Source organism: Melanerpes formicivorus, unplaced genomic scaffold, assembly GCF_026170545.1.
Source record: "Melanerpes formicivorus ecotype bairdi unplaced genomic scaffold, bMelFor1.0.p_v2 SCAF_7, whole genome shotgun sequence".
NCBI lineage: Eukaryota > Metazoa > Chordata > Aves > Piciformes > Picidae > Melanerpes > Melanerpes formicivorus.
The window spans coordinates 27,549,852-27,576,054 of record NW_027142359.1 but is presented as its reverse complement, the minus strand read 5'-3'; the positions used below and the strand labels follow the sequence as shown (position 1 = coordinate 27,576,054).

Below are 26,203 nucleotides of genomic sequence, written 5' to 3'. Positions count from 1 at the left end.
CAACCAATCCAACCCACCCAAACAGCTAACCCATGACACCAAGCACCCCATCAAGTCTCCTTCTGAACACCTTCAATGATGGCGACTCCACCACCTCCCCGGGCAACCCATTCCATAGCGCAATCACTCTTTCTGTATAGAACTTCTTCCTAACATCCAACCTGATCCTCCCCTGGCGCAGCCTGAGACTGTGTCCTCTTGTTCTGGTACTGGCTGCCTGGGAGAAGAGACCATCATCAGCCTGTCTACAACCTCCCTTCAGGTAGTTGTAGAGAGTGATAAGGTCACCCCTGAGTCTCCTCTTCTCCAGGCTGAGCAACCCCAGCTCCCTCAGTCTCTCCTCATAGGGCTTGTGTTCCAAACCCCTCACTAACTTTGTTGCTCTTCTCTGGACTCGTTCCAGCAAGTCGAGTGGTAAAATACTGGAACAGGTTGCCCAGGGATGTGATTGAGGCCCTGTCCCTGGAGACATTCAAGATGAGACTTCATGTGGCCCTGGGCAGCCTGATCTAGTTGGAGGTGTCCCTGCTTACTGCAGGGAGAGGTTGAACTAGATGACCTTTGAGGATCCCTTCCAAACTGATGCAATCTGTGAATCTGAATCTGAATCTGTTTCCTCTAGTTTTGAAAGACCAATAAGCTGTGGAGTAGGCAAAGACTTAAAATTTCTGGGAAAGGTGCTAGGAGAGCGATAAAGTTGTATTGGGACCCCTGGAAGTGATTGTTGCTTCGCCTTCGCTCTCAGACTGAGCTGATTTCTTTTTTATAGCAGACTGAGTTCACAGCTGGGGCTCTTTCTCCGTGGTGCCTGTAAAGGAGCATAGAAATAAAGTGATTTGCTTTGCAGTTAAGAACACAAGGGAAAGAGGAGGAAGGCAGCACTGCTGTCAGAAAGGGAAAGCTTTCCCTGAGAATATCTGGAACAAGTGTGCCCAAAGGGTTAAAGGAGAGCACCGCTTGCTAGGGGAAGTGTGCGTGTACATTTGGCAGCAGCTACTTCAGGAAAAGGTATTGAGTTAAGCCAGTCAGACTCCATGTGGTTGGGGCTTTTTTTGTGTGTGTTGGGGTTGGTTTTTTTTGTTGTTTTTTTGGTGTGTTTTCTTTTTTAACCTAAATATTCTACATTTTGGTCAGTTCAGGAAATGTGTTTGCTCCTGGGTGGTACGTAGAATTAGTGTTTTGAAATCACATTGGGGCCTTCAACATTGGAAAGCATTTTCTTTGAATTTTTAACTTTTCCAGAATGGTAACATTTTGAAGGAAACTATGTGGAGGTAAAACATAAAATGGAGCTTAATGAGAGGTTGTGAGAAAGGAATTCCTTTTTTTCAGTGCCACTGCATTTTGTTTCTTTTGCTAATCCTCATAAAATATACACATTTACTTTTATCAGCCTTTTTCTTTAACCTTTTTTGTTGGTCACTAAGGAAAATTTTTGGTATACTGTTTCCTCCTATCTTGGTCTTCCCAGGCCAGATTCTGATTCTCTGATTGCAAAGCCAGGACCTGTGTCTTTGCTGTCCAAGTGGACAGACTCCCAGAGCAGTAGCAGTCCACTCCAGTAGCTGTGAGAAGGAATGGCATCCTAACCCATTGCCCTTCTGGTGAGGAAACACTTTACTCACATCATTTCACTTCCAGCTGGGTTTCTGGATGCCTGCAGCCTGTGTGTGGGCAGGTGGGTTCAGGAGGGAGTTATCTTCAATAGCAGGAAATAGTTTCTTTGTAAGATGAATTAAATCCAAACACATCTTAAACCTTCCCTTGACCCAGGCACTCCCTCTGACTCCTGCCCCCTATCTAACCTTCCTTTTCAGAGCAAAATGCTTGAGCTGGTGGCTTTCTTGGGTCACCCCTCAGGCTGCTCTACTATTGACTGATTCTAATAAGGACTTTGCTCTGGCCAGTGAGATCCTTTATTTATTTCACTACCCCACCTTTCCACTGAAGAGGGCAAGAGCCTTTCCTTGTTTCTTTCCCACAGAGCAGCACTGGGCAGTAGGAATCTTTCCAGCCTATGCTGTAGGTACCCTTTGGGGTGTGTTCCTCTCCTGGATCTGTTGTGGCTGGTCAGCTGCGTGTCAGGTGAGGACAACATCCCTCCACTAAGCCAGCATCATCCAGGCAGATTGGCCTAGTTCATGGTTTCCTGGTAAGCTGGAGGTTTTCTGTAGTGCCCACACCTCAGAATGAAGGATCTACCCTACTCTTGTCTTTTAAAAAACAAAGGAAGCACAAGTCTAGCAGTTAGGACCATCTCCAAAATGGGAAGAGCTACAAATGTGGAAATGTATACTGTGAACAACAAGCAGCCTGAAATGATAGCTTACAGGTGTGAGCTCATCTGAGCTCATCTGCCTGATCTGAATGAGGCATCAACTGTGAAAATTCCTATCATATGAAAAGCAGCACTGTATCCATCCTTGCATGCTGGAAGGGAAACAGGATGGTCATATGAACATCCAAACAATTTCCTGCAACTATCTTCTCATTTGAGATCTTGAGATGTATTTTTTTTCTGATCTCATCCCAACCACTTCTGATCTGTGGGATCTGCTTCTTGAGGTTCACTCCCTACCCATCAAATCTTGTTATCCCAGCTTTCTAAGGAAGTTGCTTTACACAACTGTGCTATATGGCAGCTCCTTCATAGCAGCTTTGGAAACTACTGGCAACTCTCAGCCAAATTTAACAGAGCAATGGAGATGACAAAGATAAACTTTCCTAAGAGTTCTGTAAGAATAGGTGCCTGGGTAGAGGAAAGACAGCTATAATGAGTGCCACTTTCTGCCCTCAGGCAAATGCAGTTAAGCCATCACTGAGTTGAGGCTCCAGTTGATCTCCCAGGTGGACAGCCAGTGCATCCATCCTTGTGGACCAAACAGCACGTGTGGAGCTCCACACCAGCCCCAGCACACTCTGCTTCTCGCTCAGGTACACGATGTCCCAGAGCAGAGACCACATAGCCCTCATGCGTCACCTTGCTGCCTTCTCTATCTTCCATGTTGCTTTGACTTGGTCCTGCCAACATGCATTGTACATTGCATGACTGATGCAGGTAACTCTGTACAGCACTGTGTGCATTGCTGCAAGAGCCTCACCTCCACTGAAATCCCCATCCCTTCTGTCATCACTTCTTGTGTGGTGTGTGACCTTGGCCCCAGCCGACGCCAGGACATGCAGAATGCCTCAGGCTGCTCTTTCACCCAGAAAAGGAGAAATAATGGAGTGTTATCTCATCCTTCTACAAGACTGGCTCCCCTTTCTTTTCAGGATGCAGTTCAGAATTGCTCTCTGTGGATTAGTTCTTGGGCCATGTCTTTCTCTATTACCATCACTACTTTGTCTGATTATCTAATACTTGCCTCTCTCTGTCAAGAGCCTTTTCTTTTGCATCTTTCTACCATCTGGAATGGCCACCTGATCAACTTCAGCTTCTTTCTCCTTAAACATCTGAAATACTTTTTTGTTGCCTGTACTTCAGCATGCTGCCTCACTGAGTGGGCTGAATGTAGTCATCTTTTTTATGCTAGTTAACTGGTTTGTATTTGATATTACTTGCTTCACCCTCTTGCATTAAGTGAATGATGTGAAACATTGAACTGCATTTGAAATGGCAGGTGCTGGACACTGTTCAGAATGTCACTGTGTTCAGCTGTAGCCAGCCTGCTTGCTGTGGATGATCCACTGCTTCTCCACAGGTGGTGAGCTGTCTCCTTTACAAAAGGGAAAGATGATAAATCACACATATCTGGTTGCAGATTTAAAAAGCAGGAACCTGCATTTTCCTTTTAAGTTAAAATGTTTATGGTTGACACACCAGTGCAATGGAAACCAAAACCATCTTTGAGCTGTTTGTGTAACATGCTGGTACAGCACTGTCACATTAACTTGTGCTGTGGGTTTTCCTATCCAGGTTCCCAAGCTGTTGCTTAATCTGGGTCTGGAAGAGCCACTGGTTCATGCATCTGCCCAGATCACTGACAGAAGCATGGTAAGTGTTCCTTTTCCCTGTCTCTGCTCCTTCAATACAGTCTGCACACCCTTTGCTTCAAGAACTGTTTCCTAAAATTCAGTCCTGGTGTTGGAAGTGAAGCTGAGTTCTGAAGTGTGGAGTTAAAATCTAGGTGATGTAGCCCAGAGATTCTTTGCTGGCTCACCTATGGGTTCCTGCCCTTTTAGTCTCAATTTATAAATGTTTGGTCAAAATTCTATCTTACCTCCCAGTCAGACACTGCAGTCTCTTGATCCCTAGCATCAGTTCATGGTAGTTGAGCCTAATGTCCCAAAGAAACTCAGAAGGGCTCAGTATTTTAGCTCTGCTTCTTGCCAAAGCATTTTCATTGATTATCAGCTTCAAGCCTCCTTTTCATAGGTCTCACTGGACAAACCTTAGTGAATCCACTGAGTACCTGCAGGACTGTACTTGCTGTGCTTACCTTACTGTGTCTACATGGGAAGACTGTCCAACTGAGTGTTTGTGGAATGGGCCCCTAATTTCTAGGTCTTTCCACTGTGAAGGATCCCTAAAAGCAGGGTACACACTGCTGATGAGTGCTTGAGACATGCTATGTGGAAGAGGTGTATGGAGAACATGTGTCAGGGAGCTCCAGCTGCTTTTGCCAATTTCCCTTATGTTCTTCCTCAGGTGGGATCAGACAGCATCATTGGGTCATCCACACAAGTCGGGGAGAAGACGTCCATTAAACACTCCATCATCGGCAGCATGTGCACCATAAAAGACAAAGTTAAGATAATCAACTGCATCATCATGAACTCTGTTACAATTGAGGAAGGGTATGTCACTTCTTTGTATCTCTGTGCCTCTAAATTGGCAGTTCCTGAGTCAGTAATTTTTGTGCTGTAAGGAATCCTCTGCCCGAACAGTTGGTACTAGGGGATGTGTTTCTAAAGACCCAGGTCAGAAATAAACCTCTGTAAGCCAGCTACAAATGCACAAATGAAATTAATTAATGAGGGGGCTGCAGTCTTGGAACATGATTTTCTGCTTTTTAGAGGGGATCATATCACTTTCACAATGTAAGTAAGTGTAAGTGGATGGATGTAAGTAAGCTAAGTGGATGTATGATTCTGTGTGAGCTTGTGTCATGCTTCCAAGCTTTATTTTAGCAGCTTGAGCTATGAGTATACCTAAAATATTTGAAGCACAGTTTAAAGCAGTACACTTACCAGCTAGAAATGTTCTTGCCACCTTTAAACATTGCAGCTTGACTTATAATGTCATTTTCTTTGGCCATTTTTTGTCATCTACAGCTTTAGTTTGCCATTGCACGTGCTGAGTAATAGAATAAATGAACACCCTTTTCAAAGGGGAAATCTGCCAGCTAGCAGAGGTTTCCCATGCATTAAAGACACTAGCTAAATAGGTAGCCTTGAGCTATACATTTCCAAATGTGGGAAAAGTGGCCTATCTGTAATTGTTGATGTCTGCATGCCCCCATCTTTCCATACATGCTGGCTTCCTGTGGATGTCAGTGGAAAGGAAACTGCTGATTGAGTTTGTGCAGGCCAGCTCCTTCATGGCTTGAGGTTTGCTTAGGGCCTCAGGAAAAAGGCCAAACTCTTTAAAAAAAAAAAAAAAAAGCCAAGTTGGCTCTGAAAGTTGCATATCTGAAACACAAAAAACCCCAAAGGATGTGGGGTCTATGGAGGATACTGCTGTTACATAACTAAATTACAGGTAAGTATGGTACCTCACTGCCAAATGTTTGTCTTTAATTCAAATCCACAGTAATTTCAAGCACATCATAAATCAGAATTCCATTGAGTATAGAAAATAACTGGTTTCCAGTTCAATAAAAAATTGATCCAGTATGGCTGTATCACAGGCACTGCTGTCATAAGTACCAGAACCTCCCTCGTTTGATCACGAGACTCCCTTTCATTTTGATTAATGAATTGATGCCACAGCCGTAATGGTCTGGGTTGGCACAGGAGGTGAGCAGCTTTGCCATTAAATCAGGCAGCTAAGTGTAGAAATTGTGCTATTTTTATTAAGGGTCCCAGATCAGCTCATGCTTGTCTGCACTGCTATATAGTATTATTCTCTTCTAAATCCTAAATCAAGCTCAGAGTTGTTATCTTAAGCATTCCACAAAATTCCACCAGCATCATAAAGATGGTGATGCCTTATTTTTTTAAGAGGGATAAACTGACTTTTGGGGTAACTTTGGGGGGTTTGGTGAATTTCAATAAAGCAATGTTCAGTCTGGAGAAGAGAAGGCTCCAAGGTGACCTAATTGTGGCCTTCCAGTATCTGAAGGGGGCCTACAGGAAGGCTGGGGAAGGACTTCTCAGGATCTCAGGTAGTGATAGGACTAGGGGGAATGGAATGAAACTGGCGGTGGGGAGATTCAGGCTAGATATGAGGAGGAGGTTCTTCACCATGAGAGTGGTGAAACCCTGGAATGGGTTGTCCAGGGAGGTGGTTGAGGCCCCATCCCTGGAGGTGTTTAAGAGCAGGCTGGCTGAGGCTCTGTCCAGCCTGATCTAGTGTGGGGTGTCCCTGCCCATGGCAGGGGGGTTGGAACTAGATGATCCTTGTGGTCCCTTCCAACCCTGAATGATACTATGATACTATGATATTCCTGGTCACTCTCAGTGAAAGCAATGTAGCCACCATTGAGTGAAAAAACATAGTCCCAGAGGTTTACCCCCTTTACCTGCATTATGGTTACTGCCTGCTGATGCACCAAGTCAGGTTTCTTAATTATCCACCCCAGAATTAAGACTATAGACTGTGGAGCTTTAGTTCAAAGCATATAATAATTCACACTGTGTAGATTTGTACAGATGCTGAGCTGATAAATTATTTCTTACTGCGTTATGCCAAGTCTTGAGATTAGAAAGGTATAAAGTCACACATACACAGATAGGGAGATACAGAAAGATTCTAGCTGCTGCTTTGTTGAAAGCCTTCTTGTAGCTTATTGAAGAATTTGTATGTGTTCTGACTCTCAGCTTCAGTGTATTTTGACTCTCATGTCCAGGCAGATGGAGACACCACGAGGTTCTTAGAATGAAACTGGGTTCCTATTTATAGGCAGTGGTTGGCTCATTATTGGAGAAACAGGGGTTATGACCCACATGATGATGAGCTTCCCAACTAATGGATCAAGGAACTGGGGTTATCTTGGACAGTATCATTGCATACTCTCTGCCATTTATGATCTGTTCTTCAGCAATGGCTGCTGTGTTTGATACACTGGAGGACCAGTAGCAGGGGATTCTGTTTTCCCTGCTATATAGGGCTTCTGTTATGTTATGTATGTCTCCTGAAATGATTTCAGTAGATATGAATCCCCCCTTAGAAAAGACTACATTAAAGGGAATTAAAGAAGTTCATAACACAGGGAAAATAATGGGTAGTATTTTCCTAATGTGTTTCCCACTGTGTAGCAAGTTCTTCCATCAATGAGACAATAAACCAGCAAAGATTACATATGTGCTGAGTGATGGACATACTTGATCAAACTGGGAGGGATGTAATTTATACAGCAGCACAAGTGCTGAGAGATGCTGACTGCCCAGGTGACAGGCTGCAGCAGGGAAACTGTACTTGTTCCCCTCTGGATGGCTCCCCAGAGCTCAGTGACAAATGGCTGCACTGAGTTACATAGCTGGAGAAAATACACTAATGGAGCTGAAATTATAGGTCAATTGAAAACTTTGTCTATTTGAATGTTTCTGCAGAAGCTGTACGTGTCTTCAGGTCTCCTCAGTTGCTTGGGGCTGCCTCTTCTGTTTGCATTAGAGGTGGTGCCCTACAACAGAGTCCCTGGATTCCTGTGCCTTTGTTGCCACAGTCCCCACATTGTAGCTCTTTTGCAAAGGAGTGACCTGTAATGCAGGCAGTCTGACCAAAGCTGGTTATATAGGGATACTGTATAGCTGCAAAGAACAAGTGATGAGAAGACTGAGGTTACTCAACCATTTGTTTGCCTCTGTTTTCACTGTCAACCTCTTTTCCCACATTTCTCATGAGGATGGGCTCCAAGATGGGGATTGGGGGATAAAAGTCCCAACCATTTAATAGAAGATCAGGTTCGTGACCATCTGAGAAACCTCTTGAATCCATGAGACCTGATAAGATGCATCCCAGAGTCCTGAGGCAATTGGCTAAGATAGTTCCCAAGCCATTCTCCATGAGATACTTGAAAAGTCACAGCAGTCAGCCAAAGTCCCTGGTGACTGGGAAAAGGAAACACTGCACCTATTCTTAAAAAGGATAGAAAGGAGGACCCAGGGAACAACTGACCTGTCAGCCTCACCTCTGTTCCTAGGATCCTCCTAGAAGCTATGCTATGGCACATGGAGGACAGGGAGGTGATTTGAGAAAGCCAGCGTGTCTTCACTAAGAGCAAGTTCTGCCTGACCACAGAAGCCTAGCAGGCTTCTATGATGGAGTGACTACATCAGTTGACAAGAGGAAAGCTACAAATGAAATATATATGGACTTCTGTAAGGTCTCTGACACAGTCTCCCACAACATCCTTCTCTTTAAATTGGAGTTGTATGGATTTGCTAGGTGGACTGTTTGGTGGATGAGGAATTAGTTGAATGGTTGCATCGAGAGAGCAGTGGTCAACAGCTCAATGTCTAGATGAAAATCAGTGTCAGATGATGTCACTCAGGGGCATGTGTAGGGACTCTTGCTGTTTAGCATGTTCATCAGAGAAATGGACCGTGGGCCTGAGCGCACCCTCGGCAGGTTTGCAGATGACACCAAGCTGAGGGGTGCAGTTGGCATGCCTGACAGATGGGATGCCATCCAGAGATGGCTGTGGATGCCCCATTCCTGGAAACTTTCAAGATCAGGTTGGATGGGGCTCCAAGCAACCTGCTCTAATTGAAGACGTGGCTGTGCATTGACGGAGGCTTGGACTAGGTGACCTTGAAAATTCCCTTCCAACCCAAACTGTTCTGTGATTGCATGACCTTAACTCCACTCCAATCTCTTCAGACATTACTGTGCCTGGGGCTTGTAGGCAATCTTGCAACAAATTATAGTGGCCTGAAACTGTGTTTCACTTGCTATATTTAGGCAGACTTACCCTCCTTGAAATGAGACCTAGGTGTGAATGGTTTAATTTAGTTCCAGGTTTCTATTTTGGTTTTTATGGGGATTTTGGGTTTGATTGTGTGTTGTGGGTTTTGTTTGTTTGTTTGTTTGTTTGGGGGTTTTGGGGGGGATTTTTTGGTTGAGTGGGTTTTATGGTTGGATTGCTGGTTTGGTTCTGGTGTTTTGCTTTGTTTTGTTTTCAAACATTGTCTTTATTTTTACCAATCTCACAGTTTCATTCACTTTATTAACTTATGGCAGCAGGAACATCTAATCGCCGTGGTCGTATAAGACCTTGTCCCAAAGTGCTCTGGACATGACAAATAATGTTAACAGGAAAGGCATGCTGAATCTTTTATTCCATCCCCAGAGATAACCATTTCAAAATCTCTTGTTAGTAAAACTGTCTCAGTGTATACACTTAATGAAAGGATCTTGGCCATCTTGTCATGTGCACAGTGTATCTTTCTCCCTTGGATATAGCAAAGGAATGTCTCTCTGGGAAAAATTCAAGAGATGGGACTATAGTAGGGAAAAAAAAAAAACCTGGATCTTTGCACTGCTTTGAGGTTAATTGAGGAAGCAAGCATGAAAAGCTTGGATAAATCCTAAGTCCACTGTAAGCCATGTTTTGAAATGGTCTTATTGACGTGCTGGTAGTCAGTACCATAGGGGCTCTGGCAGATTTAGTCTCTGAAACGAAGTATTTTGCTGGTTTTTTTTTTCAAGGAACTGCAAGGGGAGAGGAGGAGAAGGTTCCTTCCAGAAAGGAGTTTGCAGCAGTTGCCAGTTAGCCTGATGCAGTTGGCAGCCTTGGTTTAGAAACTGTAAGACTGGAATCACAGATGTGTCTGAGGCTCGTGTGTGTGTGCAGGAACTATGGAACAATAACTTGGTCTCTTTGTTGTGTTTGCAAAGCTTATGGCATGTCATTGGAACTACATAAAAACATACTGCTCTAAAAACCCACTGAAATTCCCACCATGACACACTGCTAAGGTTACCTTTTGGAGGCTCAGGGGTGACCTCATTGCTCTCTACAACTACCTGAAAGGTGGGCTAGAGCACCTCTCCTATGAGGACAGACTGAAGGAGTTGGGGCTGTTCAGTCTGGAGAAGAGAAGGCTCCCAGGTGACCTCATTGTGGCCTTCCAGTATCTGAAGGGGGCCTACAGGAAGGCTGGGGAAGGACTTCTCAGGATTTCAGGTAGTGATAGGACTAGAGGGAATGGAATGAAGCTGGAGGTGGGGAGATTCAGGCTAGATGTGAGGAGGAAGTTCTTCACCATGAGAGTGGTGAAGCCCTGGAATGGGTTGTCCAGGGAGGTGGTTGAGGGCCCATCTGTGGAGGTGTTTAAGACCAGGCTGGATGAGGCTGTGGCCAGCCTGATCTAGTGTGGGGTGTCCCTGCCCATGGCAGGGGGGTTGGAACTAGATGACCTTTGTGGTCCCTTCCAACCCTGAATGATACTATGATACTATGAAGACAGTAAGGTAGGTGTTGGATTTCATTGAAGATGTTCTGGCTAACTGTGTGAAAGTAGATGGCACTGATGCTGTAATGTGAGGGGACTAAAAGACAGCATGTGTGACTGGTTAAAGGCTTACTCTTGTTTAGCACATCTCAAATGTAGTGCTGCTTTCTATGAGAAAATGTACAAAGGAAGAAAACAACAACCCAGCTGAGCTGAACTCACTACTAACTGCACATTGATTGTGAGGTTTATTGGTTGTTTCCTCAATAGTGCCAATTCAGCACCTGATGTAGATGCAGTCAGCAGTTTGAAGAAAGTTCTAATTAAAACCAGGATGGAATTGAGCATTTAGAGGTGTATATGTTTTCAGTGCCTAAGCAGTCTTTTCCCCCTTGGATAGTGGCAGCACAAATAAATGATCTTATTGCCAAGGAAATGTTTGTTGAAATTGTAAAGTACATTTTACAGTTTGTTTGCCTATGAGAAGGAATGAGGAGATTAAGCTGCTTCCAGCACCATAGCTAGCAAAGCTGTAAATGAAGATTTTCTTATGCTGGGATTCCCAAACATTTTGTATCTTGAACCTTTTTTGAAGGTGGACATTGTCTTCTGGACTTTTTGTCTTACACCACTAACTGCCACCCTGGCCTATGCTGGCTCTCGAAAAGAGAGTGAGCTTGGAAAAAGTATCACAGAAAGCACACCAAAAGTGAGAGCTTGATTCAGAAAAAGCACATGCTCAACTTCAGCATATGTGTAAAGTGTGTATATGGATAAAATGTATCATGGTTATGGTTCAAACATAAATGTATGAAGAGAGCTAGGTGTAGTCTTTGCCTGTAAAAGAAGTGTCGGTTATGTTCAGTGCTTTCTGTCACACCTCTTGGTTTTAAACTATGCAGGTTTTAAGTCAGGAGCCAAAATTTTCATTCTGCTATTTAAGTCAATGCATGTGCTGTTTGAGATACCAAATTAAAACAACCTCTGGCTGGCTGAGTTTGCTTTCAGGAAGATAAATTGAAGAAGCATGGATAAACTAGGAGGCCAGTGGGCTCCAGAAGTTGAGCTACTTGCGGGGCTAGTTTTCAGTTGCTTTCAGCTGAAGTCAAATTCTACTTCATCTAATGTATTTAGGATGTTTCTCACAAAGTACCTGTTATCTTGTGAATGTCTGAACCATTATTACTAGCAGCTCCTCAAAAAGAAGTTTTCTTCTGGCTAGCTTCCTGGTACATCAATCTGTCTTAAATAAATCACCTGGTCTTTAATCTCAGATGCAGATGTTTCCCTGATAGTGCAGGGAGCTCATCCCAATTTTCCAAACATCTTGTACATCAAATGTTGAACTTAAAATACTGTTCAGGTCTGGCAAGTGGCATTTTAAAACATCTCTCATTCTGCTGACCTGCTTCTTCAGGTGGCTAGGGTTATGTCTGACTTCAGAGATACAAATAAGCTTCTGCCTCCTGTTAGCCACATGGGTCTCATCAAAGAGATTTTTCATGAGCTACTGATCGCTGCTGCTGGCTTTTGGTGGGAATCTGAGTGTGAGGATCTCTGGTGTCCTTGAAAATCTTTTCCAGCCTGGGTATGGAAAAGGAAGAAATTATCACATTGTGCCAGAATCATGTCTGTAAGTTCCTGTGGGGACTGTGGAGTTAAGCTCGGCTCCAAGAAGCCAGGCTCAGTTGTAAGGATATTTAGGAAATCCTTTTCCTTGTCAGCCTGGCCCGTGTGATACAGAAGCTGATTTAACCAAAATTTGACCCAGAATTGCCTTTGAAAAACCTCAGGAATTGTATTTCTATTGTGTGTGCCAGACAAAAGCAAACTCAGAGATGAAAGTGAGCATATAGTTCTTCTTCCTTTGTTACCTTCATACAGACATCCCAAGTTTTTCCCAGGCATGGGCTGAGTGTCTGTAAAAATCATGCAGGACATGGCTCTTCCACTCCACAGAAGAGAATTAGGAGGGAAGTGAGTTTTCCTGCTTGTGGGGTTTCCTGGTGTAAAACCCCTTACAGCATACCTTGGCTGAAGTGTGCAAAGCCGAGCTTGCAGCTACATAAAAGGCCACCAATTTGTTTGTTCCAAGATCAGATGGATTTAACAGGAGTTTCAGAGGTGGGGCACAACCTTCTAGGAGACCTCCCCCAGTAGCCTGAGTTTCACTTAATAAAGCACATGAAGGTAGGTTTGAGGCAATTCTTTAAGGTCAGTTGAACTTTCACTGGAAAATACGAGTGCTGGCAAGTATATGCAATATGTAATGCAAAATGTTTAGGGTGTGGGGAAGAAGTGTACAGGAGCCATACCACAGTGATGAGCTTGGCTAGAAAAGAGACATGAAACAAGTTCCTTAGCAAAAAACACCCTCAGAGACGGGTGAAGAATTTAGGGGGGGTTGGTAGAATGATTTTGTTACCCCCAAGGGGGAAAACAGGAGATCAAAGCCCGAATTCACTTAAGAATGCTTGCTTTGAAATGTATCTATAAATTATGACATGTACTGCTGGCATCTATTGTAGTCTTTGGTATTTACTTGAGTGTATAACGTGAGATCCACAGTGCCCAGAGTTTGCTTGTTAGCATGTAAAAGTGTGTTGGTATGAAAATATCTGGGTGCATCAAGTGTGTTGGTGAAGGCAACATTTTGGGTTCTCAAGTTTCCTCGTAGTGTGTTTGCCTCTTCCCTGTTTTCCCATGGTCTTTGTGCCTCACCCCTGCGATCATGTGTCCCAACCACCGTCTTGCTAGCTAACGGGGCATTCCTTGAGGGGTTGCTGGTAGGTTTTAGAGCTCTGCCTGTCTCCTTGCCACCTCTCAGTGTTATTAAGATGCCTGTTGTGGCTATTATCTTCTTTTTGGTCAGGGCAGAATGGGATGTTGCTCCCAGGGGTATCCAAAGCTGTTAGCCCTCAGTCAGCAAAGTAGCTGCCGAGGCATGTCACCCTTTGTTTTTGACTCCTGTACCAGTTTCACCATTTTGTAGCTCCACTGAAGGAGAAAGAGACCCAACTTCTTGGCGTGGTGGAGCAGTACCAACAGGCTGTCTTGTGCTTTGTGCCCCAGGCTCTTTCTTCCTTGCGAGTGTATAGTTTTAAGTGTTGCATTTTAGACACTTCATTTGCTTTGCTGCCCAACAGAGATTATGTTGGGGGTTTGGCACAATTGGATTAAAACTAGCAGACCTGGATAACTTCCATTGGCATTTCAGAAGATTTGCTGTAAGGCAAACCTGTGACATTCATACCTTCCTAAGCTTGCACAACTAGGGCGAGAGCTGCAGTTGAGGTCTTGACCTCAGTTACTTAAGCCCCTTTCTCCCAGGAGCGTTCATCACTTTAATCACAGAGTCCTAAATAATCAGTGGGTAGCCTGTAATTAGGGGGTTGTGTCTTGGACTCCTGCAGCCTGCTCCCGGTGTGCTGAGCGCTGCGGATTTTGATTTCCCGTTCCCCCAGAGGATGTTTGATCTCAGATTTACACTTTAGAAAATTAAGAAGGGTATGGCACCTCAGTCCCCTGGCAGTCTTCCTGCTTTCAGTGGTAGGTGCCTTGCTTTTCCTAAGTATTGCAGTGCTGCAGCAATTGACACACTTGATTTAAGAGTTTGATTTATGGACTGATACTCAGGCTGAAAGTCAGCAGTTCCAGGGCTGTGTAAATCACCCTGTCTCTGGGTCTAATACTTCCTTATTTATAATTTCGACAGGAGATGGAATTCTTTCTCAATTCTTTACATTTCTTTCAGATGTAATCGACCACCCTGTCCTTTGGTTTAAAGCTATGTGACTTTGCCACAAATAGAGGGAGGGGAAAGTAAGCCGAGTCCAGGAACTGCTGTGCTATAAAAGCTCCATATTGTGTGCTCTTGGACTTTGCTTTCTCTCAGCTTCCTTCAAGCCCACACAAGAGATGGACTTGAGGTTTTTTTGGCTTTCTTCCCCTCCCCCCTCCCTCCATACATACACTGACCTTTTAGAAAAATAAATAAAAGATAAAGAAGGACCTGGAATGTTGCAGAATGTGTGTACATTTTGCTCTCTGTTGTTTTCTGCTGGGATTAGTTGTTTACAATGGGGGAGAGAGGGAGGGCAGAGGAAGGGAGGTCTGTGGCCTTAACTGAAATTAGTGGCATTTCGGAGTGATCTTGTTAGGTGGTCTGCAGTTTAAAGACCTAAATCCTTGTAATCCCCCCATTCCTCCTTGGCCACTACTCCTTTTTGCTCTTGTTCTCTCACTCTCCAAAGGAAAAAAAAAAAACCAACCCACCCCAAAGTCAGCCTCTCTGTCTCTCAGATGCAGGCACGAAACGCACATCCACGCACGCACGCGGGCACGGGCACGGCCGCGCGCACACAACTCTCTCTCTCTCTCATATGCTTCCATTCACACGTTGTACCTGTATAACAAATTAATGTCTTAGCTACATCTGTTCCCACTGCAGGACTGGGCTTGTAAAACGCTCTCTCCCTCTCTAGAATGCAGGCGCACAAGCGAGTATTTTTATTTATTTGCTGAAAAACACCCAGCTGCTGCCAGGCTTGCAGTTTGTGATTGCGCTTAAAACAAATTCAAATTGAAATTTCAGCCATAAATCAAATGCCCCAAATTAGTTCCTCTTGTGGGTTTGAACATGCTCTTTGGATGTTTAAAGGTCAGAAGGTATCCGTTTTCACCGTGCTGAAAAGTTTAAAAATACACTTTTGGGGGGCGGGTTGGAAGGGGGGGGGGGGGGGGGCGGTAAAAAGTAAATATGGTTTGCATTATAAAGCAGTGCATCAAATGCGTGCCTGTGCTCACACACAACAGTGGTGATGAAGCTGGGTGCTGTTGGAGCACCTTTGAGGACTAATAGCACCTCATTGTTAAACAAGGCAGGAAGCAGGGTGGCTGCTTAGCCCAGAAGAATAACTGCAGAGTGCCCCGAGATGCGATGGTTACCCTGCGAAGGAAGAAAAGTTTGTTCCTTACTCTTCAACTTTAAAAAGTAGTAAAAAAAAAAATTAAATAAACACACACAATACTTCTCTTGGCTGGCTTTATAGCATGCTTTTTTTTCTTCTTTTTTTTTTTTTTTTCCCCTCCTTACAAAAAAAAAAAAAGACATTTACAAGTGGTTTCAAAATAGCTGTGTTACATCTGTCAGCGGGTGAAGGGAACACCCACAAATTGTGTTTTTATCTCTTGAAGTTTTGTTCCACTTGAGCAATAAAAGCCAGATTCGCTGCTGGTTTGTGTGATTGGGGTAATCTGAGCATTGACTATGGTTTTAAAACTTCTGCAGTTGGTTGGGTTTATAAGTTTTAAGAAAATCATGGGGTGGTGAAGTTCTTGGCTTTTGTTTTACCCTGGCACTGGGGAAGGGTTGGTTTGCAAGCACCTGGCACAGACAAGTTCATCTCAGTTCCCTGGCCTGTCCCTCCCAACAAATGGTTTGGCAGGAACCTCCCTTATCTTTGATGTTAATGTCATCAGCAGTTTCTTGGTTGCAATGCTATTCTTCCTTCAGGAGTTGTAAAACTATCCCCAAGAAGGCTCTGAACACACATCCAGTATTCTCCATCCTGAACTCCAGACCGTCAGCTTAAATCCCCTCTCTGGCTGGGGAACGTCCTCCTGTGTGAGGATAATGCCAAGAGGTGTAGTGTACTCACAGCTGCTCAGAAGAAGTGATAGATGGTGGGAACCTAAAAGTTTGCAGGGGGAGGCTCTCATCTGACTGGCTCAAAGCAGTGGAGGAGGAGATATTTTGAAGTGTGCATTTTGGATGGGAGCCATTTCAGTGGGGAATGAGCAACCTCTTCCATCGCCTTTGCTAGTCCTGTTGAAAGCCAAGTCAGGATGGCAGCGGTGGGCAGTCCTCCCCCAACTGATTCGTTCCCTATCCTGGCTGCAAATGTAGAGCTGCTGTCGCTTTGGGTGACCGCTGTTGCACAAGACGATGGCCTGAGCTGCTGCCTGGGCACATGAAGCCATTGGAAAGGAAGCAGATTGTGACAGTGAGAGAGCAAAGGCAGGCAGGGGTCTGCTGTGTATCTTTGCCGCTTTTTATCTTATTAACATGTTTGTAAAAACCTTGCCAAGGCAACCTGAGCTGGTTACTTGTAGCATAATTGCTCATATTGCCTCCTTATAGGTCAGAGGAAGGGGAGGTTAAGAGAGTTAAAAGAATAATTGTTCAGAGGGGACAGTCTGTTCAAGGGGGGTCGTTAACTGCCTAACCACTGTGGCTGAGGTCCAGTTTTATTGCTTTTACTCCTGCAGAATTAGTGCTGGGCTTGTGGGGCAGATGGTTTCTGCTCTGACTCACACAAGCAACAGAACTGTAATATATTTAATGGCAAATTCTGTAGACTGGATAATAGTGATGTACTGAGCAAGAAAATACAAAGAATTAATTTTAGGATTGTCAGTCTGGAGTGAAGATTGATGTTTTTATCTTCTCCTCAGGACCACAGCTGGGTAACTCTCTATTCAACACAGAACTGGAGTTCAGGACTTTGACCTGATATCAAATCTCCTCTATGCTGTTAGTTCAAACTCCAGGGTATCAGTTCTGTCCACAAGCTAGCCTGATGGTGCAGTGCAACTGTGTTTCACTAGTGCGAGGAGCCGATGCCTGCGACCAAGGTGGGGCATGGCTGTAGGTCATTGAACTGTGGAATTCATCATGGAGAAAGTCACTGAAATAAAAAACTTCAGACATAAGTCAGCTGTTTGACTGAGGATAGCAAAATTGTTGATGTTAGCAGAAAGACTGGGGAGCAGAAATGGAATGGTTCACAGTAGGATTAGTATGGGGGAGCAAATCACCTGGATCTCTCTGGGATTTTCTATCTTGCTTATACCTTCCTCTCAGCTGGTTTTGATGTTAGACTTAGTATCTTTAGCTATTTCCTAGCTGGAGTGTCCTTCAATGACTTCTACCTATCCTTTGCACATTGAAAGCAAGGAAACAAATGATTTGCGGTGTAGCTATTTTTTGCTCTGTAGCTTTGAAAGGAATTACATGTGATACCATTTAACACTTCCCATGATTCTGAGTGAATATCATTTCAGCACACATCAGGGATACTAGAAAATACTCAAAACTTCCATTTTACTGCACAGAGGGGCTCAGACCAGTGCAGGAACTCACTCAGCGTCTCAGAGCAGGGGAGTTACAAAGTCTGAAGTCTTGGACTCTGAACTTCTTTCCTACTGGACAATCAGATCTGCAGATTTGAAAGGTGGTTATCACAGGTTTAGATACATTTTGGAAGAAGTTCCATCCTATGTAGGATTTTGGACTTTGTGGTGGTTCCAAGGACTACATGACTGTGTAGATATCCAAGGCAGGTAGAGCAGGACCAGTGCAAGTTTCATTGGTTTAGTACTGCAGAGTAATCACATTTGGGTGCTTGAATGTAACATGAACAAAGCTAGTCAGCAGAGGTATTGATCTACCCCCTCTCACCACCCTTACTTACTGCCTGGCAAGCTGGAACACATGAAACTTCTCAGCAAAATTCTGGGAGGACTGGGCTGCTGCCGGGGGAGCTGAGCAGAGGAAACACTGCAGCGGTTACTCAAGCTGTTTGTGGAAAATAGAAGACTTGATCCAGGTCCCAGGCCAGTGTTCTGTCTATAAAATCTTCTGGCAGTATTTATTCTTTTAAGGAAGAGGAAAGCTGTTCTAATATGAGGTAAAACTGGAAACCCTGTTTTTTTTGCAAACCCATTCTGACAGCTGGCATATAATTTTTTCCAACAACTGCATGGTAAGGATCAGGAGAGGAATAGTGGAGTTCATGAGAAAAGAGCAGAACTGGACATGCTTACAAGATCATTGCAGGCTCATTAGATACTCCAGTGGATACCTCTGGTTTGTACCTGTAATTTTTAATTACGTTCTTGCTTTGCTTTGTGTTTATGTTGTAGGTGCTGTCTTCAGGGCAGTGTTATTTGTCATAATGCCGTGATAGAGAAGGGTGCAGACATCAAAGACTGTTTGATTGGAAGTGATCAGAGACTAGAAGCCAAAGGTAAGTAGAGGAGCTGTGTTTACAGTGCAATTTGTAGTCATTTTCAGAATTTATTCCTCAAGATTTTATTCCTGCTTTTTCATGCAGTGCCAGTAAACAGTGGCAGTTCTACAGTGTGGTGTCCTATAATACTAGGATTTGGTTTTCATGGAAAGTACAGCTTCTTGGCGTAAGAATAATTCAGGGGGTTGCTCCTCTGAAGTTGGCAGAAAGGCTCTGTTGTTGTTATGAAGAACAAGATTGGGTGCTGAGACGGTCTTTTCCCAGAGACCACAATTAGATTAGCCTGAAGTTGTCCTCAGCAGAAAGGGCTGTTATTTTGACTAGTAATCTTTGACAGCGCCAGGGCCAGTGCAGTCAAATCACTGATCACACAGACATCCTTCTCTTTGTAGATGCCACCAACCCACAGCTCCAGTGTGTTCCCATTCACCTTGCTCCAAGCAAAAGCTCAAGGTGGAATATTGTACTTGGAGCTGCTGTGCTCAGTGCTAAAGACAAAGGCAACTGTGTTCAGATCTGCTTTACTGCTATGACGTGCTGTCTTGGGGCTTCAGAGAGGTTACAACTGCATAGCCCTCGCTTGGGCACAGTTAAGCCATGCGCTGGAAGTGTGCGTGGCGAGGGCTGGGTGGTAACCGCCTGAGTGGAACTGTTGATTCGCTGCCCTGAGAGATAATGGGCAGGAAATGGCTGTCTCAGTGACTGCATCCCAAGCAGAGGGCTTTTTAATGAATATTTGTAGTTGGGGTTTGGCAGATCCCTGCTGTAGGGTGTGGGTTGAGGACAAAAGTGAGTTCCTTTGCAAGCTCCATGTGAAAAGTTGTTTAGTCAGGTCAGGATTTGTTTGCTGTCTTTGTCTTTATGGGTGGATTCCCAATTGTCAGTGTCCTGATGCAGAGCAGGGTTTGCAATTAACATAGTATAATGTAACCTATTGTCAGCTATGTATGGCAGATTTTCCTTTAAATGGAAACTAAAAGTAAAGAAGACTTGTGAAAACAAAGTATTAATCCTGCGGTTGCAGATACTGTGAGGAACACCCAGAGTGTGTTCTGTGCACTGTGGCCTTGGTCCCAACATACCAGAGTCTGAGCCTACTCCTGGCTTTCCCCATCACATCAGTTTGTATTAGTAGTCCTTGTGGGGCTCATTGCTCCTGTGTCACTGATGATATAAAATAGTTTGTGATGCTCCATCTGTGTCCTCTTCTGAGCATAGAATTGGGTTGGAAAAGACCTTTAAGATCATGGAGTCCAACACTAAGGCTAATACTGCCAAGTGCACCACTAAATTATGTTCCTAAGTGCCACATCTACACATCTGCATGAATCATGAGGACAGCTGAATCAGGTCATGTTTGGTTGTTAACCTGCATGAACTATGAGGAGACAGGGTGTAGACTGAGCTAGTATATTAGTAAATATGAATACTTGATTTGTTTAGTAGATTATATCAATTAGAGATGTCACCCTTTGACCTCACATCTGCTTCAAGAGTCTCTTTCAGGGTGCAGATCCTAGTCTGGCTGATTTTAGTATGGACACCATTCTTTCTTTTTATTTGTCCTTGTCATCCTTGTCTGAATATTTCTCAGGGTCTGTAGGTGCAGGGAGAGTAATAGAGCTGTAACCCATAGTTCATTTGCCTGTTCTTGTAGAGTCTAGTGCTCACCCCTCCAAAGCTTAAACCAGTTCCTTAATGAGTCTGTGGACCCTCTAGTTAAACTGTTGGGAAATGTACGATCGACGTTAGCAAAGACACGTTCAGGTAGATCATGAATACACCATTATGCAGAGCAAGAAAAAACAATAAAGCCTCAGTTCATTTCCCTGCCTCAGTTTCCTAACCATTCTGGAATTTCTTTGGGCTGGGGGGGGTAAGGTTCTCCTCGGTGGTCTGGGATCTGTCTGCGAAGTTCATGACTTATTTCCTGAACTGTGGAGTCTTTCCAGCCCAGCATGTCTCTTCTGACCTTGGCTGGTCCCGTAGTAAACTGGGCCCTCTCTTTTTCTCTATGAAAGCATGCCATGACTTCCTTTCCCCTGCCCAAGACTTCCTGTATCTCATGCCAAGCTTTTGGTGTGGCCCTGTAAGTCTGTTTCCATATTCCCCCTTTCAGTGAGACTTTGGCTGTGTTGTTCTGTTTGGTAACTTTTCCTTCTTCAAACGCAAGCCTCCATGGCCAGGTTAGGAAAAAACCCTAGTTCTCTTGGGTTGGAGCCACCTTTTGTTGCAAGTTGATCACACTTCAGCAGACGTAAGCAGTAGCAGTTGGCTGTTGACCCTAGTCTGGGAGTTACACGCTAGAAAACTCCTCAGCAAAGCTGCATACACCTTCCCAGAAACATTTAAAAATGTATAAGTACTGCAGTCCCTTATTCCAAAGCAGCAGCCAAGATTCTTCAAAGGTAGAAATATCCCTGAATCATCCCAAGCAAATCCCACAGTTGACTTTGCTGCAGAACTGGCCGTGTGTTCCCTCCCCTGCCCAGTGAGTCCTGGCCACGCTGCCCAGGCAGCTCAGGGCACAAGAGCTCTTTGAGCCAGTGGTGCACTGACCTCCTTTCAGAAAATGAACTCCAGTCCCCTGCAAGGAGGATGGCAGGAGAACAGCTACCACAAATGATAGGCAAACGTAACTCAAACCAGCTCAGATCATTTTCCCTCTGTGGAAGAATATGGGCATATTTAGGGTGGTCCAAATGGTACAGCTGGGAGTAATGGGATTGAATTAAACACAATTTAGGTTGGCTATCTGGAACATTTTACTAATGATGTGGTTGGCTAGGTTGTGGGATAATCTCCCTGGGGATATGGTGGGAGACCTCATCACTTAATAATGGGCTTGGCAAAGCTCTGGACACCTAAATAAAGAGAACACTCCAGCACTGGCTACTGGAGTAGATCAGATGCAGCTTATTACTTTCAACCCACAAGGAAAGTTAGAGGGGGCAGGTAACTGTCAGCAATGACATCCAGATCTTGTATTGACTTCATCCCTATCACAGCCCTGGCCAGAGATGGTACTTTTAAGTGCCTCTTAAAGTCAAGGTATGGAGTTTTATTAAACTTCTGTATATGCAAGCCATGCCTCCTGAGAGCAATACTGTTCTCTTCCTACTGCTTTTATTACCATGATTAGGAGGCATCCACTTTCCTTCCTCTTTGATACTTTAATTTAAGGAATTTGCTAGCAGAGAATTAACAGATGGGCTTTGTGAAAGCTACCTCACGCAGGTAGCAGTTTGAAAAACATGCTGGCACCTTAAAGAAAAGGAGGTAATTATTAGAGGGATAGGAAATGGCAAGCAGCAGTTCTGAAAGAACTTAATTGCACAGAGCAGTCAATCACTGTTTTGGAGACAGTTATTAGGATCATGCTCCAGCCTTTTTGATGAACCTATTTTGAAAGAGGAGCTTAAAGGAAGCACGTACTCATTGAAGTAAGACTAGAGAGAGGGGCTGCTGGTGATGGGCCAGCTGAGGAGTCCGATACTACTACTGTCACTGAGTACGGTTTCCAAAGTAGTCTCTAGGCCAGATTCAATAGGGACTACATTATACATCTGGTATAGGTTAGCCAGGAAGAGGCATTTACAGTAAAGCAGCCTAAACTTTCTTCAAAGCAGCACCAGGAACAGAGAAGGTAAAAACACAGTAGATGGAAATAGCAAAGCTAACACAAAAACTTGACGCCGTATCCCTTGCCCTCATCTCTGCTGTTGAAGCGCAAGTGTGTCAGGTACTTTGGATACTAGGGAGCCAATACCATTTGGAAACAGCTCGAGTCACTTCACACACAAAAAGTGCTTTACAGCAGTGTTGTTGCTGCAAAGCATATGTTCAGAAAGGGAAAAAATATCAGCATCCAGGACACTGATGTAAGCTCAGCTTGGTATTCTGGTCCATACTTAGTAGTAGCATTACCTCCGTGACCAAGCTGTAGAGCAAGACCTCACTGTGCCTCTTCCTGTGCAGTTTTTATGCCACCATATCTTTTTTTCTTTTCCTTTGTGCCCTGACATGGTCAACACCCAGAATGAATAGTGCTTGGTGAATACAGAGGTTTTCTGCATTCTTCATTTTACTGTCCATTTTCAGTTGGTATCTGGAACCTAAATTACTGTACACTGTGCAAGAGGCAAGATCCTTCCTTTCTGTGGCCTTCCTGCAACGTTTGTCATCTTAATGCTTCACAACTGTTAACCTTGTTTGCAGTTCCTCAGTATGAGCATGGTTTGGGTTTCCTCCTGTTTTACAGAGACCTGAGAGAAAGGGAGAATCTAATCATCTGCCCATTTGCATGTGGACTGGACAGCTTCAGTGCTCAAGTTGCATGTGCCATATCCTAGATATTAGAGATTTGACATTTTAGCCTTAGCATTTTCTTTGTAAATGCTGGGAGAGAAGGTGCAGTCCACTGTGGAGAAAACCAGTTTTATTGTACAGAGTGATGTTGGCCTTTGCATGCACCATTAGCAGTGTCAGAAACTTAAACTCCATTGTACAGCTTTCTGCTGCTTGAGCTGATGGGAACTGATGCTAATGGGTTATCATCCTTAATGGAAGTTGTATCAGCAATGGAATGAGAAACTCTTTACCAGGAGTTTTCATGAATGCCCATAGGTGTTAGCAACCCTGAGATCCACTGCTGGTGCTGGGAGGAGACAGCTGCAGTTACTGCAGGCTTTACTACTGCTGCTCCCAGCATCAGCCACTGGGCCCCAACTGCATCACCTGTGTCCTACCTTATCCCGACTCCTGCTTCACAGCTCAGGCTCATCCCATTCCCAGCCTTCTCTGTTTTTTCTTGTCTTTCTCCCATGGAGATTTTTTTTCTCTCATACTTAGTTATTCCCAGACACCCACCTGACTCCTCCTCTGGTCTGATCGTAGCTGCTATTTCAAGTTGCCTTGCCTAGCAGTCCCATGCTCTATTTCCCATCTGGCACTCTTCCTCTGACTGCTTTGAGTCAGGCTGCACCCCTTTCTGTACCGCTGTCATGCCCAGGCATGATCACTCTGGGCACAGGAGGGAAGCAGCTCTGTGCTGAGTGCTGCACTGATCCATAGAGCAGAGATACAATCATTCAGGAAGCCCTGCCTTCCTCCTGCACTTCCATGGTCGAGAGTGCTCACTGCAGACAGTCTCTGGAGCTTTTAGCTGCTCTCCTGAGGACATGTGCAAGCTGAGATTTTTTTTTCCCAGAGGCTTATCATACAGCCAAAACCATGTGGTTTTTCACAAGAACAGAAAAAAGGCATATATCCAGTAAGGACTGGCTCCCGTTTCCAATCATTTTCCAGGTCCTGTTCCAAGCTTAGAGTCTTAGAACTTCTCAATGAAACAAAGTAAGATTGTTTTATTCTAATGAGGGCCAAAGAGCACATTTTTCTCTAATGTCATCCTCTAAAGGCAGGTACAGTTTATGAAACCTCCCCATATGAATGGGCGACTGCTTGTGAGGGTGCTTCACCCCAGCCAAGATTCAGCAGGACAGGGAGAGGAAGGAACTGAGGCACTTTCTGATGCTCTCACTGTGTTCAAGTCGGGGTGAGCATCTGCTCTTGCAAGATGCTGAGTACCTCCTGGTGAAGTCTTCAGGAACTGAAAACACTTAGCACGACACAAGGTCTGGATCAGAAAGCATGCTGCAGTGCAGATGGGAGTTATGAAAGCTCACAAAGAACAGACACAGACTAAACAGTGCACACATGTATACTGTGCTCTGGGGTGCAGGATTGGCTGGAGATGATGTAGGAATGGTGTAAATTCACAGCAAAACTGAGAGGTCCATATGATTTGTTCCCTGAAGTAGTTTAACTACTGAGTATCCCTGACAAAGATATTAGTTGGCAGTTAAAACAGGCATCTCTTAAATAGTTGTCATTTTTGTTTCAGTGACTATGCAGTAACTACATTTCTGACTGATCCTAATAAGCCTCTTTTCCAAGTTGTATAAAAATGGTTTATGAGTTTTGGCCTCAGCAGTGGCATAAAACTTCCCTAGAATATCCACCCAGTGGCACTTTGTCCTCCCCTCTGCCACTGGGGACTGTCACACTTCTGCACACTGTCATTCTGGGCCAGGGAAGTTCAGGCTTCCTCAGTGAGTGGGTTAAATGAGCTGCCACAAACGCAGCATGTTGATTGTGAAGTCTACCCATAAGGCAGCAGTTCATAACCTTGTGGAAATATTTTCACATGCCCCACACAGAGAAAATAACCACTTGTGCTCTGCTAGAACTCAGCCACATGAAAAAGCCAGGAAGAACACCCCAATAGATGCTGAGAAAGAAAAGAGACCTCTACTTGCATCCATCATCTGTAGCAGACCATCCACTAAACTGCAGGCAGCAATGTGCAGGCAAATATGGCATTTTTGCCATCTTGGCAGGAAGTGTGGGCAGTCTTTCAGACTGACGTTCCTGAGATGCCTCCTTGCATTTGCTGTGAGGTGGCAATGCTCCACGTGAGCACGTCAATCAGTACAATCCAGTCTGTTTCTTAATCACTTTGTTAGGCCTCTGCTCCAATACTAGGACTCCAACTGTGTCCCCCTCCTCAAGGAGCGTGCTGTCATAGGCACATCTCCAGCTCTTGGTCTCCTTTTCCCTTGACTACCTTTCTCCTAGGACTCTGACTGATCCCTTTCCCATACACGTCGCTTTCCAGTTCACCCACTCTACCCATACATCTCCTCCAAGCCACAGTAAATTCATCTCCTCTCTTCAGGCACTGAATTCAAGTGTTGCCTTTACCTTTATATACTCCCAAGACATGTCTGTTCCCCAGATGGTTTGGAGGGTGCAGGGGTTAATATTTGATGAACTATGAGAAAAGCCTCAGCTGAACCAGGTGAGCACCAGCACTGTACACTGGTGGTTGCTGGGGTTGGGTGTAAGGCAGGATTGAGATCTCTACTGCCTGCCTGTTTCATGGGCTGGAGGCCCCAGCTATGAGCTAGAGCTGATCTGCCCACAGCTACCACCATTCCCAGTGCCCCTGGGATGAGTTGCACATGCCACTCTTGGAAGCAGCTAGGGCACCCAGCTCATGGGGAGCATCACTCTCAGAGACTTGTAAGCTCGCTCACAGCTGCACAGCAGAGCCGACGTGGCACTTGGGAAAAATCCACGAGACACTCCTGGCCTTGGGGGCCACAGTGTGGTCACCCCTGATCTCCAGCCATCATCTAAGTAAAGCATGGCTAGGGAGAGAGCAGGGCTTGACTGGAAAGCCCCACTGCTCTGTAAACACAAACAAATCAGCCCCCATCACCTGCTTCCCTTCTTTATCTCTACATGTAATTTAAAACACCCTCCAGCCTCCCAAAGTCAGGCTTCAGCTGCTTCCCATTCCCTTAAGCCCCTTTAGTTCCTCTCCACACTCCCCCCAACCTGGCTGCTTTTCCAGGGCCAGCCATCACTGCAGAGACAAGTTGCTCTTCTCTCCCACTCTCTGATCCTTTCTGTCCTGGGTGAATGTGGTAGGAACCACCCACAGCGTGTTTTCGTGCATGCGTTTCTGCAGCCACCCCTCCCCCCTGCCTGGTTTTTTAAGTTAAACTATCTCTTGCTTTAAAGAGAGCAAATACACAGCAGTGGCTTTC

General features: G+C 44.7%; 1 protein-coding gene across 1 annotated transcript in view; it reads left to right on the top strand.

The window, feature by feature from the left end:
* Positions 1-26,203, top strand: part of EIF2B3 (eukaryotic translation initiation factor 2B subunit gamma) — a 112,476-nt gene that overhangs the window by 82,049 nt on the left and 4,224 nt on the right. Inside the window, exons 9-11 of the mRNA XM_068141593.1 lie at positions 3,917-3,994; positions 4,649-4,797; positions 18,484-18,587. Coding sequence (XP_067997694.1) covers positions 3,917-3,994; positions 4,649-4,797; positions 18,484-18,587 — 331 coding nt within the window. The remainder of the gene's footprint in view (positions 1-3,916; positions 3,995-4,648; positions 4,798-18,483; positions 18,588-26,203) is intronic.